General features: G+C 49.1%; 1 protein-coding gene across 8 annotated transcripts in view; it reads right to left on the minus strand.

Moving 5' to 3' along the window:
- The window catches only part of LOC144152688 (uncharacterized), a 57991-nt gene that overhangs the window by 11979 nt on the left and 30469 nt on the right, over positions 1-15543 (minus strand). For all 8 annotated transcript variants that reach the window (XM_077684081.1, XM_077684076.1, XM_077684082.1 and 5 more), the window contains 3 exons: positions 4207-4317; positions 3365-3503; positions 1885-1994 (listed from right to left, as the gene is read on the minus strand). In XM_077684081.1, coding sequence (XP_077540207.1) covers positions 1885-1994; positions 3365-3503; positions 4207-4317 — 360 coding nt within the window. The remainder of the gene's footprint in view (positions 1-1884; positions 1995-3364; positions 3504-4206; positions 4318-15543) is intronic.

The raw sequence follows: 15543 nt of genomic DNA on the forward strand, positions 1-15543 counted from the left end.
ATGCCAAACATTGTTTGAGTGCTACGAAAAAGCTGACGCAATAACCTGCTGTTCAATGCCAGTCGATTTGCACAGGGAGCAGAGCAAGGCCAACCCAAAATGCATGCGTTGTCTGCAGCCGCAATTGCAATCGTTTCGCACATTTTAAAAAAGTAGCATTGCCAGCTTTGCATTGCCAACCTCCGCACCCGCGCCTTGTCATCTTATCGCGAGTGGGTTTGCGGTTCCAGTTTCGAAGTTGGAACCATCGTGCCGTATCGGACAGGATGAGATAAGAGGTGCTGCCTAGACAAGAGCTAGAGGGTAGCTTGTGACAACCCGGCCGATATCTGCAAGTAATGAGCTCGGTAAAAGCGGCTTACAATACAGGAACGCTTTTTTTTTTTCTGCAGGTCTTACAGAACTCATTTTTGCAGTATTACTTTACAAGAAGAGCCTTATGTTCAAATTGTAAATGTCAAATTTTTTTACGTGTGCCCTGTGCAAAGTGGAATTGATGTTTTCATCATTGTTTTCTTTTTGTAACTTCTGTTTTGATCATTTTTAAAATAAAATTTGTAATAAATCTGTTGTTTGCAACTATTACTGTTAGAAAGCCCTATTCTTTCTCTATCATTTCATATCTTACACTTCAGCATCAATCACTTTCTGTGGCAAGAAAAAAATATTTTCTGGAATATGTAAACATCGCAGACCAGACTTTGAAAGTTCACTTCGCGAACCCCTGTCACAAGTGTGCACACCGCATTTCCCTGCTCGGGTACCACGCCTACCACGAAACAGAGACCTTCGCCTTTCGAGCCCCACAACCTCCCATAATCTGGCTCGTGATCACAGGCACTTCCATCGCGATGATGTCCATGTTGAATACCACAGCAAATAAAATGACTGAACAGAAACTTGGCCGAGTGAAGCAGCGAAAATGAACTCGGAAATGCGCACCACGCAGTTCAGGCAGCCACCATCTTGCGTTGCCACAGCGACATCCAATCAGGAGGGCCATTACAGCGCATGCCGACCAGAGAGCCAATCGTGCTTCAGCATCCATTTCTGGCTTTGCTGGTGCGTCTTTCTTTTTCCGCCGTTCGTGCGTTTGTGAATGAACGTTGATAAAAGAGACTAGCAGTACATGGAAAGAGGATCGCTCGGCAGATCTAATGGTACCAAAAAGGTCGCGCCCTGGAGCACCGTTGTGGAAATACAGCGCTACGAAAATTGCCATCTTTCTTTTTCACCTTTTTGCACCGATATTTTGTCACCGCGGCTGACAAAAGAATTTTTTTTATGCCACTTTGCAAAGGTTTTCAGTGGGAAAACTTTGCAAACACACAGAACAGAAAACATAGAAGCCGAATATGTAGCTTTCAAAGAAACAATGTTTTAACAATGTTTTGGTCATTTTTCAGAAGTTGAAAGCCACGATGTGTTGGTCATTTTTCTAAAGTTGAAAGCCGTGAACCCCCTTAAAACAGGGCAGTGAGACGTGTTTCTCATTTCAGATGCGCTCGCAAAACTCATCCTAGTGCGACTATCGTGGTAGACAGCCAGGTGAGACTGCTGGACCCCCCCACCTTTCATTAGACGTTACAAAAGTGGCAGGTGCTTTGTTTCGATCGCTTCGAAATAGGTAGAAGCAGGGATACATCTCCGAAGATAGCACTCCATCCGACGACTTCACTCCCCACTGTTCGCCCTTTTTGACTCACCCGCATAAATTTGTCAAATCAACCTTCTTAATTTTAAAAGTGTGCCCAAGGAGACGATTTTGCCGGGGAAAAAAAAAAAAACACGCATCACAAGGGCACCTGAGATTCTCCTCCAGTCAGCACCCACACTGGCCCCCAGCAGCAAAAGAGGGAGAGCACAGAAGGGGAGTGTCCCTACCTTGCGCCTGTACTCCTCCATGTTTGTTTCGTACTTCATCTTCTCCTCGTTTTGCCTCTCCACGTAGGGCCGCTTGTCATCTTCCGTCATGCCCCTCCACCTCTCGCCGCCTGCAGGACAGGAGAGAGGGAGGCGAGGCAACTTTAACGTCGGCCTTAAAAAAAAACCACACACACCTGGCCACCCCTAGCTAACTTCGAGGAAAGCCAGAGAGCTGCCACGCCTTTACACCTACCTTTAACTGAGCCACGTCTCGACGAACTGCTACATTGCATCGATTTTCAGTGGATTTTAGTTGCGTGGCAAGGAGCAATAGCCGGGGAGAAAGGCTAAATACTCATTGCTAACATTACGGTCAAATACACGTTGAAAAATTACATCCAGCTTTCTCAACAGTTCATACCGGAGTACACCGGATATTAAGGGGGCAGACTGGTCTTAGAGCAATATTTTTTATTTACCCACCAATTTTAATGAAACTGCACTGCGTTGTAAGAGTTTTTTGTGCTGATTTCAAATCTGCCATTAGATTTTTGTAAGTTGATTATATTGTGAGTTAATTAATGATTAATTGCCATTATTTTGGGTCACAGTTACAAAATAACCACTCCATACAGAATGGCAATTACCACGTGGCTAGGCAGACAAATGACTAAAAAATACAACACAGGAAGAACTTTCTTGATTCAGTTATTTTTGGTCGTTTTACAACACAGGGAACTTCGCTTCTCCTGCAGAGCGCAGAAGCCAGAAATGGCTCGCAAATTAATAATTTTCCAAAGCCTTCATTTGAAAAATTTGTTTCAAACATTGTATTCTCCACACATTTCGGTATCAGAAGCAAAAAGAATTAAAGTTGTACCTGCTCTGGGTGCCAAGATATCTGAGGATGAAATGCTAGCTTTGCATTGCAAGAAAAGTGCAGTTTCACCATCGAATTCTGCACTAACTGAGCTGTAGAGTGCACTTTAAAATGCTATTATATTATAGTAACAACAAAATATGATGCCTCTTGATGAGGAAATTTACAGACTGATAGAAAAATGGCCGTCAAGGCCAAAAATGCCATTTTCGAGAAGACGCTTTTTTTGACCGATTTTCGGCCCCAAAGACCCAACTGCCCCCTTAAAACAGGGACCACTCAATGCCACAGCATTCGAAGTTGCTCCATTAGCATGCTCCACTTCTCTTGTGAAGACAACTGCCCATGCAGCAGTTGCCATGTACGATTCAGGAAGCCCTCTAACGCACTCTCCGTGCTTTGTGCTACACTGGGTGCAAAAATCTAGAGAGCAGCACAGGAGACCTCTAATGAATTGTGTTTAAACGTCCCGAGGAGAAATTACGTGCTACTGAAGAGCACTGCAACTACAACGACAAAGAGGACAAAGGATTGGCGTGCGAGCACATCAACTGTCCTCTCCTTTACACTGAAATCTTGGGTGAGAAAGAAGATCGGGCAGAAAAACCCAGCGCTCACCCAGTTTGGCAAGCGCGGCCACACCCCCCTCGGGTTCTTTGCCGGCCATCTCCTTCCGGAAGTCGGCCATGAACAACATGAAGGCGGTTCCGGGACGCTTAGGCTTGTTCACATCTCGAGCCGGCTTGTACACGGCCATCTGCACGCAGAACAAGGGAGCGGGGGGGACAGTGAGACTCCTTACTGCATTGCCGCTCGAGCAGACAGGCTGATGCGCTCTAAAGCGTGAACACTCAACGGACTTCAAGCTTCCAAGGACATGGGCAGGGAGTAGACAGTACACTAGCTCTGATACATAACAAGTTATTAACCTCACACAACCAGCACTTGCCTTGGCTAATACATGTTGAAAGAGCTACACTGAACAGATTGTAGCCATATCCATCCTCTATGAACTGTTCCTCAATACACAAAATGCAGGCATGAAGCACAAGCATGACGCACAATGCCACCAACCAATGCGGTATCACAGCGGCAAAATGTTTTCAGAGAGATGCTTTACGACCGTGAACTCTAGTAAGAATGGCAAGTTCACACCAACACCTCTTCAGGAGGAACAACCCGCAATTTCCTCGAAACCTGCTGTTCTCATTTAATTCACACAAACTTGTGTAAATGCTGCTCACTGAAAGGCATTACATGTATCGCCTGAAAATCAACTCTGAAGCTGCTCTTTCGATTCAAGCTTTTCAAAATGGCTTCCCCCAAGCAGCAAGAAGAGCAGCAGCAGCAGCTACTTTGCCCCCCCCAGATGCCCCCGGTTGTACATCAACAGGCCAGGTTTGCTACGTTCAGCTCCCAAACAATGCCGCACCGTCCAGCGGCAGGGAAGCAGCGCTCACCTCCCGCTTGTATCGCTCGCGGTCCCTGGCAGCAGCACTGAGGAAGGGCTGCTTGTCCTCTTCTGACATTGTGTTCCACTTGCCGGCACACTCCTTGCCGAAATCACCAATCTGCACGACAAAGAGAAAGGGAGAGAGAGAGAGAGAGAGCACAGAAGGATTAGTTTCTTCTTTCTGTGCGCACACACACACACAACTTAGCGAGCCCCTGATTAGCACACCGAGAGCTCTCAACAGCAGGAAAAACTCTACAAAAATTGTGCGCCAGAACCATCAACCAAAGATTTTGTCTAGGCCCCCCGAAATCCGGTCTGGAAAGCGCACTTAAGGCCGACCTCCATGCAGCGAAGTTTCTCGGCAAATTTGGCGCGGCCGACGCCACGATGTGATGCGCCGCTCAGTTTTCGTCCACCCCAATCTCCATGCAACGTGATGCGTCGAACGCCGCCGATGGAAGACAGGACAGGAAGTACAAGGAAGTACAAGGCTGTGATTGGCTGCGGCCTCAAAATGCAGTTTGCCGCTTCCGGTCGCGTTCGCCGCCGCGCGTTCGACATCTAGCTCGCGTAGATCGCCGGCGAACAGCTGGCGGCGGAGTGGCCGCCGCCTTTTCACCTACATTTCGCTGCATGGAGGTCAGCCTTTACTCTCCCAGGTTTTCATCCATAAGGGTGTTTGTGAGTGTGTGCTCCGCGACGCGGCGGAGAATCACTGTTCAGAACAAATGGGCGGACTATCAGGTGCAATCGCGGGCCTGGCTGTGTCAGTAACTCCATGCAACCAGGGTCGCTGCCGGAAACCAGTGCACTAACGACTTCGAACTTCGTCCAAACACCCCCTGCGTTTAGGTCTATGAATGTTGTTACCTGCGGGTTCTTTTCAGTTGTTTTCATGGGTCCTCCTTTAATGTGTTAGCCGTAATTTTGTTCAAGGGTTAGGGCACTCTTTCTTGTAAGTGAATAGTGCAGAGACGTTGCGTAGTTATTTTTCTCAAGGACACCACCCGGACCCCTCGGCCGTGCCTTACTCGTCCCGGCGGCGGCAGTGAGCGAAGGAACATAAGCACGCTCATGTCCACGCCAGTGCCTTTGCGCCCGATTAACTTAGTTCCCTCTCGGGGGGCTATCGGTTGCCTCTCACCGGTATCTGGAAAATCCAGGTTCGTTTTTCATCTCTTGCCACCTCTGCCTACAAAATTGAAGGACTGTTTGTGCTTTTATATTTTGTTTTACTTGAACTCCTGGTGAGAACTCCTGGCGCCGTCTTTTTATAAGCTTTATGTTGCCTCCTGTCAGAGTGCCCCAGTCTAACATTGAATCTTAATCAACCTAAACAGTGAATAATTAACATAATATGTCCCCCTGTCTTTCTATCTTTAATGCTGCGTAGAGACTAGACGGAATTTGGCACTACAATGCTACACAACAGGATATCCACATTTTCTTCCTCCTAGGTCTAAGCGTTCGCGTCGACACTGAAGCCAGCAAAGGTAAATACACGTACCATAAAACCGCATAACTACGACCTTTCTTTTACGAATTTTCTTTTGTTCAAAGTATGGGGCGTAAAATGCATGATCCCGAAGCTTGGAATCATGTTTTCGTAGGCGGAAAGGTATTGGCCACTACATTTGCAATATAATAAAATACTGCTGATAAACCAGGCCCCAAACTAGAGGAATAAGATGCATTACTTGCTCAAGTACGCATTTAACATAAGCAACATGTAACAACAGCTTTCTCGTAAAAGTTGAGTCCACTGGCTATGTCCTGTTTTTCTTTTCTTCAGTAGACCCTTCATTTACACCGGGTGCAACACTATTGTCTTCACACTAGGGCATCTTTCAAACAATCGTTTATTATTTCATGCATTTTTGCCTGCAATTCTACTGATATGGTCCTGCTACATTACAATGCATGTGTTCTAAAAGCACCTCCCGATTTCCATGGTGATAGTTTTCATTTTGCCTGGATTAATTGTCTTTCTTTCAGTGGGGTTAACCTCATGCACTCACTGAACTTTACTTCTTATGCACTATGTACGCGGACTGCTGCTTAGATACGTCTGTTACCTGCAGCTTTTTAGATACCTTGTTGCTAGGTTTTGTGTATACAGTAATCCCTTGTTAACTTGGAAGTTCAAAAATCCGCTGAAAATTTTGAAATAAGCAGAGCTTTGAGATAAAGGGTGGCAAATACATGCCCGCCTGTGGGAGCTTACATGATGAATGTAGTTCTGCACCTCTATGTTCTTGCTGCAATATTTGTTGAGCATATATGTTTTTATTTGTTCAACAATTCTATATTTCTTTAAGTGTTACCTCTTTTTATGTAGACAAACGTAAAATTGCAAGCAGTGACAGCAGTTGCGCCACAATTCTCGGAACACACGAATAAATATTTTGTTTTTCTTGGTCTTGACAGCACTCAGGTTTCACGAATTCATCCGCAATGTGTAACATACATCGGTGTCAGTCAATAGTTAGGTAATTATTATACGCATTTTTAATCCCTTGAAAAATCTTACCAAAGAGGTCAAGGTGCAATCTCAGCAGCCCCCTGCGCAAAATTTCTGGCTACGCCCCCGATGTGAAGTAAACACACTGCTACGTTCATAGTGCTGCTCCATAATACATCCCTCCTGCCCGTATCACATTACCGCAGCACAAAACTTGAAAGGTTTTAAATATTTTCTTTTTGGTTAAATGCCTGGTGGCTGGAACGGAGAAGAGTGAGTGACCAAAGGAGAGCTCTTTCAAACTAAAGAAAGTTATGTTTTGTCTTCATGATCCCTTTACACCTGCCTTCTATGAAAGACAGAACCAGCTTATGCAAGTCGTGTGCAAATTACACAAAATACAGGATTTTAAAGATATAGAAGGTTCAAAGGAGAGCGGACAGACTTATTCTGTACAGTAAGGTTATATAAGCTAGGTAAACTTAAGGTCCATTTATTTTTTCCCTGGAAATAGCAACCTTTGTTCTTAGAGCCTTTGTGTAAAGATCACTGCATAGAAGCTTATCCACAAACTCTTCTCTATGCTGCATTTGGACCTCAGCAGGGGTGAGACAGCTGAAATAGATTTGGGAGCAGTTTTCGAAGCAGCAAAATTTCCGATTTCGGAGCAGAAGAACGTTGATTTGGAGCAGTTATTGACATCTATTATGTCATCTTAAGAGTATAAAAAATTAAGTTTTTGGCAACCCGGAAAGACAAGTGCACTTTTTAATTGGTTTTGAGGGCACATAACACTGAAACAGCCTTAGCAGAAAGTTAATTTTTATCAGAGTATCATCACAAGGTACGAAATGCACTACCTTTTTAGAAACCTTTTTAAATCACGAGGCTTTATGCTTCGACAGCGCAGAGTGCAGTCGAAAATATCAAACTGAAAAGCTCAGCAAATGTAAAACATTGTTTTTATCATTTGAATGTTCAAATTATCTTGGCAATTGTGGACTGCTGTGCGCACATGTAGTTCTGCAAAGCGAGGTGACGGTCGTTGCACCACAACAGCCCTCTCATCTCAATCCTGAGGCTTGTGTTTACCCCGATCGTAATTTGAGTAGCATTGTAATTGAGTAGCGCTGCTACGTTTAGCCATCTCGCTTTTGGCAATAAATTTCACCACTTCAGGTAGGTTATTCACCACTTCAGGTTATTACTCGCATACAATAATAATCATTTGAGCTATTGAACGCTGTTTGAATTTTTTGTGGCGATGTAGCCCGCGCCGCAACATCTGCCGCGTCGATCGTACCAATCCCGCCGCTCACCAGTTCGCTGTCAAATGCAGAAACAACTCAGCGTTTTATAACATCGCAATGAGCCCAAAATGTTACTTCACGCACGCAGCACTCCTCACACTCAAGGACAAACCACGGCGGGCACTACTTTGCTTTCCCCCGTATTTTGAGCCGTGCAACTTCGGCAACAGATCGAACAACAAAATTAAAACCCAGCCACCCACATAGCCCGGTGGTTGTTTTGCAATGTAACCAATACTATGCAAGATGGTGGCGCCCAGTGGTGTCATTCCGGATACGGCACTCTAAAAATTGCTGTTTTTCTCATCAACTTGCAAAAATAGTTTGGTGCCTCAGCTGACGTGTATTTTTCTGCGGCACTTTGCAATGGTTTTCAAACGGAAAACTTTAGAAACGCACAGAACATAACATGTGCAACCCGACAATGTTACTTTCGGAAACTTCTCTGGGACATTTTTTGAATTGATTCTCGTTTTTTATTGATTAGTTCATCAACAAACAAATCGCAAAAAAAAATGGCAGAACGCTCGGGGTGCTGGAAAATCATGTTGTCATTTCTATCGCAAGTGACATGAGCGTCCAGATCCTTGCTGTACTGACTGTTCTGGAGCAGTCTGGCACAATTTTCGTAATTTTACCGCTATTGGAGCAGCCTGGCGAAGGAAAACGGTTTTGTATCAGGAATGCGCAATGTGCGCAGCTGTCTCACTTATGCTAATAACACGATGCCGATCCTAGCCAAGACTCACAACAAACGTGTCATTTTTCCCTCCTGACGCCCAGAAACAGGCATTGAAAGAATCTTTTATGGTACTATCGCAATACTGCCCAGCTCTTGAGCTGTTACGCTCAAGGCGCTATTGCACAATACAAACTAATGCGCCGGCTGGAACCAACCAGCAAGGGCAACACCACCAGACCATTTTATTTCAGTTTCAGAATTAACTCGGGCCTGCGCAAGCGAGCTAGGCAACATATTGCTTTCAAGCCATATTAAAATAGCCGTAATTATGCCTCTGACTAGAGGTAAATGCAACAGCTACGTGCCGTAAACTTTGCAACCCAATTTTTTGCCCTACTTACAAGATTGAAGTGATCACCTGCTTTTCATTTATCCACAACACCGAAGTGTTTGGCTCTCCTAGTCCTTACTGGAATTGCACAACCGAATCTCTATATACCAACTATTCAGCTTGCACCGGACAAGTGAACGCGACGACTGTGCAACTGCACCCGACGGAACTGGGTCCTGACGGCACCAGAAAACTTCCAAACCACAACACAAGCGCTTCGTTACAGCTGCCGACTGTGTGAAAAATAGAACAATTTTAAAACGCCAAAAAGAAAGTGAAACAGCGAAAGCGGAACAGCGTACGAATGATGAAACACCCATCAATTTTATATGCTCGGCTCAGCTAGCGTTTTTCTTTTGCTTTTTTTTTTGAGAGAGGGAAAAGAAAATGCGCCCTCGCCGAACAGGATTCCCGCAGCAGCAGACGCCACGAATGCTACGACGGCGTAGAACGCACGAGGCCAAGAAAAAAAGGAGAGAGGGAGAGAGAACGAGCCAAAGCCGCCAAAAAACGTGCCCGAAGGCAGTAGCAGCAAGACGACGCAAGAAACAAGAGAGAACGGGGGAAAAAAAAGAAAGAAGAGTCGATACCCCGGACGCAAAGGCGGGCCGCGCGCGGCGAAGGGAACGGCAGAGAACGGCGGAGGAAGAAGGGGGGGGAGAGGGGGGAGGGTGCAGCGGCAGCCAGCAGCAGCCATGGCGTCTCTCGGCGCGCACAGCGGCCATGTTTCTGCCCGCTCAGCCGAGGGGGGCCCGCGGCAGCTTCGGCGGCCATCTCGCCCTCCCTCCCCGACCGGCGGCGGCTAGGCCTGGCAGGGCGACGCCGCGCTCGCTCGCAGCCGCCTGCTGCCGAGGCTTGCTCGCGCCCTCCTCCTCCCCCTGCACCCCCCCCTGCTTCATTTTCCTCCCCTCCAGCAACCGCCGCTCGTCCTGCGCTGGCGGTTCGCCCTCGCGGCTACGGCGGCGGCGGCAAAGGTGGCGCAACGTAAGAGGCGCAGCATCGGGCGCGCACTGCCCTCGGAGCGGCTGTACCGGGAAAACCACGTGCGCCCTCAGATTTGCATCGAAGCGGCGGAAAAGCTATTCGGACAACTGTACCCTCATAAAGCCTACTTTTATGTCTACTCTTAAACTTCGGCCCACACCACTATTATAAAACTGGTTCGTACATACTAAAAAAAAAAAAACGGTGTTTTACAAATGGACCCAAGGTGTTTTTTTAGACAATGTATTGGTGCACTAGGAAAAAAAAAAAAAAAAAAAAACGAAAGGCGTAGGTTTGATCGACCGACCTCACGCATGTAAAAGTGCCACTGGATGTATATGCTACATGTTACTGGTGGTGAATTGGTTCTCGTAATAAGACAAATTTTTACTGGTCCCTAACGAGTCGCATTAACTAACAGCAACTGTTCGTCCTTTTCAAACAAGCTAAACAGGCTACCGCAAGCAAGGAATATAAAGCTACTAAACAGAAAAAAGCCCATCGCACATTTCCATGCGGGTGCCATCGGGAACGAGCAGCGCGCCTTCAACGTATTTACTGACGTCAATGCCTCAGGGCGCGTTGACCCTCGCCCAGTCTCTCTCGGCGGCCTAATTGCCGTCGCCGTTGTCGACGGATCGCGGCGCGTAGCGTGCTCGTGTGCTTCGGCTGCAAATCCCGCAGCCAGGCATCGCATCCACGCCACCTGACGATATGCTCCGCAAATCGGGCTAACAGGCTGACGGAAACTGAAAGGGACCACTAAAATTCACGAGAAAACTTCACTGTCGCACAAGTCATGGACCCACACGAAAGTAGCATACGGATAAGATGACAGCAGTTTCCAAACTAGTTATTTACGACTCCCAGTCCTTTTGCGAAATGAATCTTTTAGGGGTATTTCTCCTACGAATCTGTCACGATGTAGCTCGTACTCAAAAGTTTCCCGAGAACTGGTTCAGCGAAATGTTGCAAAATGACACCTGCAGTAATTATTTTTAACGCGCGCGGAAATGAAAACGCACGCCACCGGGACAGGGGCAATGGGCGCCGAAATAACGTCGGCTGAATTTGCACACGACAGTGCCAACGTCCCTCAAAACGCCGCCATAGTAGCTACAAGTTTATTCACCTCAGAAACCCCATTTCTCCTCATTGTATTCGACAACTCACGGGAACAAAAGGGGCCGATTTGCATTCACAACAGTGACCGCTTAGAAAAGTCTTTCACGTTGAACGACGCACAATGGACAAAGCAGCATCGAGCCTCGACAACAACGGTAAACGGCACCATTTCACCTCAAAGCCTAGCCGTGTAAAAGTCCGACAGCTGAAATAGAAGGCCACATTCAGCGCAAAAGATTGCCCGCCAAAGCGTTTCCCTCGCGGAGGAAAGAGTTTCTCGAGGAATGTACCGCCAACAGCGGGCGACCGTCTCTCAAAACTGCGGCTACTACGGCGGCCAGCCGAAATCGGGAAGCTCTCGGATCTTTTCCCTAGTGCTCACAGTCCCCAGATCCCCAACCCCACCACCGAATGACGGCGTCTCCGACGACCCACAGCCCGGAGTGAGAAATGGTGCCGCCCTCCCCACCGCGTTCACAGAGCGGGCCCGCCCGAAAACGTTAGAGAAAAACCGAAAAACACCGAATCGGGAGGGGGCAGACGCCGTTCGCCAGGGAGGGAGGGCACGTTTGAAACAATACTGCGAGGGACGCAATCGCGCAGGGAAATATGGATGAAGGAACTAAGCGGAGCCGACGGGCAGCCGTAGCAGGAGTGGGGAGGGGGCCCAAAGACTCCAGAGCAGCAGCGCGCATGCGCGCAACGATACTGTTTTAACGACTGCGTGGGAAGGGGGAAACGAGGGCACGTTCGAACCCAAGGGAGAACCGAGGAGCCCGGGTCAAGACACGCCGCCGCGTTGAGGAGAAAAAAAAAAGGGGGGGGGGGGGGGGGGGGGGCTTCGTTGCGGACGACAGATTACCACTACTCAACTAACTACAGGGATGGCCGGAACAAAACGTCGGATCCCGAACCCTCCCTTCGTACAGGGAGAAGACAGGTGCTATATTGCGGTACAAGTTCAGAACGGCAATAGCCTACGATCGTATCACTACGCAGAAGCGACGGACGCGTACGTCAACGCGGGCGTTTTGAAACGAGGCTGCGCTTAATGCGTGACATCGTCTGCATTTTTATCAAATATGTTTGCCGGCCATGCAGTAGTCTGTAAATCCGAAAAATTACGGAAATGACCGGCGTCACGATCAAAATACTCGAAATAACGCGCTCTTTGCGCAGCGCGGAGGGACAGCCGGCTGCCGCGATGAGACGCTGAGGGAACTACCGTTGCCATCCCATTTTGTCGGACCGTGCGGACACTTGGCACATAATGCCGCAATGCTTGCAGAAGCGCGCAGCGAATTACGAAAGACGGATTCTGTCTTCGGGAAAACAGCGCTTACTCCTGCATATGCACCCGTTGTCTTTCCGCACTACTTTCCCGTCCGTTGGTGAAGTCCTAGCGTCAGTACCAAGCCTCGCGCGGGTTGCGAACTGGGAGCTTATTAGCAGAGACTGGATGAAAAAAGAAAAAAAAAAAAACGGACATGCTGGACGTCGCATCATTCTAAAAATGATCACATCCATCAAGTGAAGATTTCTGTAACCGAAACCACCAAGCTACGCAAAGTTAAATTAAAAAAAAAAACGGGTCCAAATTGGGTTTATTAAAGCACCGAAGCTACGCCCGGGTTGCGCGCCGTAGTGTAAGGCTCGGATTACTTTCGACCAACCACCTGGGGATCTTTTACGTGCGCCGAAACGGACACACGGGCGGTTTCGCCTTCACCGGAAAAGCAGCCAACGCGGCAGGGTTCGAACCCGCGTCCTTGCGCTCAGCAGCACCAAAGCTTTAGGCGCTGAGCTGCATTCCAGTTCGTTACTGTAACTGAGCCGCCGCGGTGGGGTAGCCATGATAATCCCAGCCACGATCTCGGAACACGGCCGGTCGCTGCATACGTTCAGTTACAACGCGAAACTTGAAAATTTGGCAGGCGCGTCCTAATTAATTGCTTGAAGAAGCGTTGCGAGGAATTTCCGAGCTACGAACAATTTTGAGTTGACGAGAATGTATTGCGGCGGCGAGCGACGTCCGCCATTAGACCAATAGCGTTTTTTGCGCCGCCGGCTGGAGCAGGCCTTCGCTTTCGCTCTCTCCGTTGCAACTTTCCGAAACGTAGCACGAAGTTCGCGAATTGGAGCCGTGTCAAATGCGCGAAAAAATGAATAAATAGAAATTAACTGAATATCTGTTAATGGACATTTAAGAATGTGTGAGCATCCTGTCCCTCTCCCTCACGTACTTGAGGCTTGCCCTGATGCACAAGACTTGCTTTTATTTCAAAAAACCCGCGTCTTCCTCGTACACACCGTGATTAGGGGCCTAACCGCCCCAGCCGTCGCGTTTGTCCGCTTTAGCAGCGGCATTGTCGCTCCTTCAGCTGCCCACCAGCTTACGGGAATTTCGGCGTCCCCATCCCATTCCCTCCTCTGCACTGACTGCAGACTCGATTCGACAAAGCGTACAAGTGGGAGACCCGTCACGGCAGCTGGCGAACCGCGCTTCGACTCATATCCATCGCAACGCCCCCGATATGCCGTTCTGAGTTCTTCCATCGCTCGCTATGGACACGAAAATGAATAGCATCGCAAAAAATTTGTCCACATGCCTACTGCTCACGTAGTGACAGAAAGGTTTTGCACAAACAAGTCCCGCACGGCTGCCAGAAACCATGTGGGACGGCAGTCTTCAATGTCTGCCGCGATAAGCAGCCGGACGGTGCAGAGATTTCGAGCTGTCCTAGCTGGCGCACATCACACCGTAAAACCCCCGGGCAGCGGCGGCGACCTACGAGAACTTGCGTATATATTTCCTCTCTCGATGTGTGTCCATCGAGCGGCTTCCGCGGCGACCGCGTCTCTCCTCCACAGAGCCGGGGATGCAAATGACCCCCCTTCACAAAGGCGACCCCCCACCCCCCACTTCCATCTTCCAGGCGCCTTTTACACCCCCCCCCCCCGCATCACGTGATCGCACCCTCCTCCTCAGCTGCGTCTTGTTTGCTCCGCTGACGTCACCCGGCGTTCATCGATTGCCACCGCTGCCGCGCTGGTGCGTAGTGGTGGGGAAGGGAGCAAAAAAATTAACAATATTCGCGTAAGAGGCTGCAGCATGGCGCCGAACCACGGGGCGAGGGTGCGGCAGTAGCGCAGAACCGCTCCGAAGAGGGGGGGAATAAAAAAGGAAAACGACGGCGAGTTTAGAGGCGCGCGCTAGCGCGGCGTAGCGCCGCTGCTCCTGGCTAGCACGCAGATCTCTACTGCTATGCATAACCGTTCTTCGCCTCGCTTCAGAACGCGGCCTCTTCCTCGCGCTGGCCGAGCGGCGATGGTTAACGAGCTTGACAAATGATGCCCCCCTTCCCTCGCGTTGTTGCATCGGAGGACGCCGAGGGAACCCGCGCCTAGGGCGTCGGTATTCAAAACTGCCCGCTGTACGACGAATCGCGAGGCACCTGCGCTGCCCGTTTCACCCCCCATTAATCGCATTCTCCCCCCACGGGATGCAGATATTTATAACCTGCAGCGACGCGACAGCAGCTGACAAAGAAATTCACATTTATAATCCCTAGCCTTCCGCCGAGTACAAGCCGACATCGTAGCGCCCGCGGTCAGTCGGCCTGGCATGTCCACACTGAAGTCGGCAACGACGGAGTTTGAGAGCAAGGACCTGCCGTTCACTGTGCAAATACATCTCCCTGGAATTCGCCCTCGAAACTGCGTTCAGCAGCCGCCTCTCGGCTCTAACACCGGTGCGCGAGCTAGGCCGCCGGCAGTGACGGCAAATACAATGCGCTGTGAGCCCTCCCGTAAGTTAGTTCCAAGCAGTACCGCTCCGACTGCTGCCACGGAATCGCCAGGCTACCGTGCCAGGCAGTAGCGCACTATAATCGGGTACAAGTTAAGAACGCGCTGTGCCTCGTCACCGCAGCCAGATGTTACACCGCGCGCCGCAAGTAGTGCATTACTGTGTCTTTTGAACATGGCACGAGCCGTTTCCCTGATTTAGTGGACTCCATGTGCTCATAAACTACTGCCGTGACGACAAATAAACTACGTGAAAAAACAATGCAGGCGATATCATAGCTTATTTATGGCAATCTCCTTTCAAAACGCGCGCGCGCGGTGATATTCGAATCCGCCGCTTTGACAGAGTGATACCGTACATGAGCGTGTGCCGAATATATCAAGAGCCTAAGCTAGCATTCTCGCGACGCAGCCCCTGACCACGGGGCGCGCACCGCTGAAAGCGAACCTCGGCTACACGTCGCGAAGCGAGACGCAGGTGCAGCAGTGGCCACGGCCGCTTCATCGGCGCCGTTCCGGTCGTCCCGTCGGATGAGCCTTTCCACTAGGATGGGCACGCGCCAGAGCGCGCGCATGCGAAT

Source organism: Haemaphysalis longicornis, unplaced genomic scaffold, assembly GCF_048455015.1.
Source record: "Haemaphysalis longicornis isolate Haplotype H1 unplaced genomic scaffold, Haemaphysalis longicornis Haplotype H1 scaffold_9, whole genome shotgun sequence".
NCBI lineage: Eukaryota > Metazoa > Arthropoda > Arachnida > Ixodida > Ixodidae > Haemaphysalis > Haemaphysalis longicornis.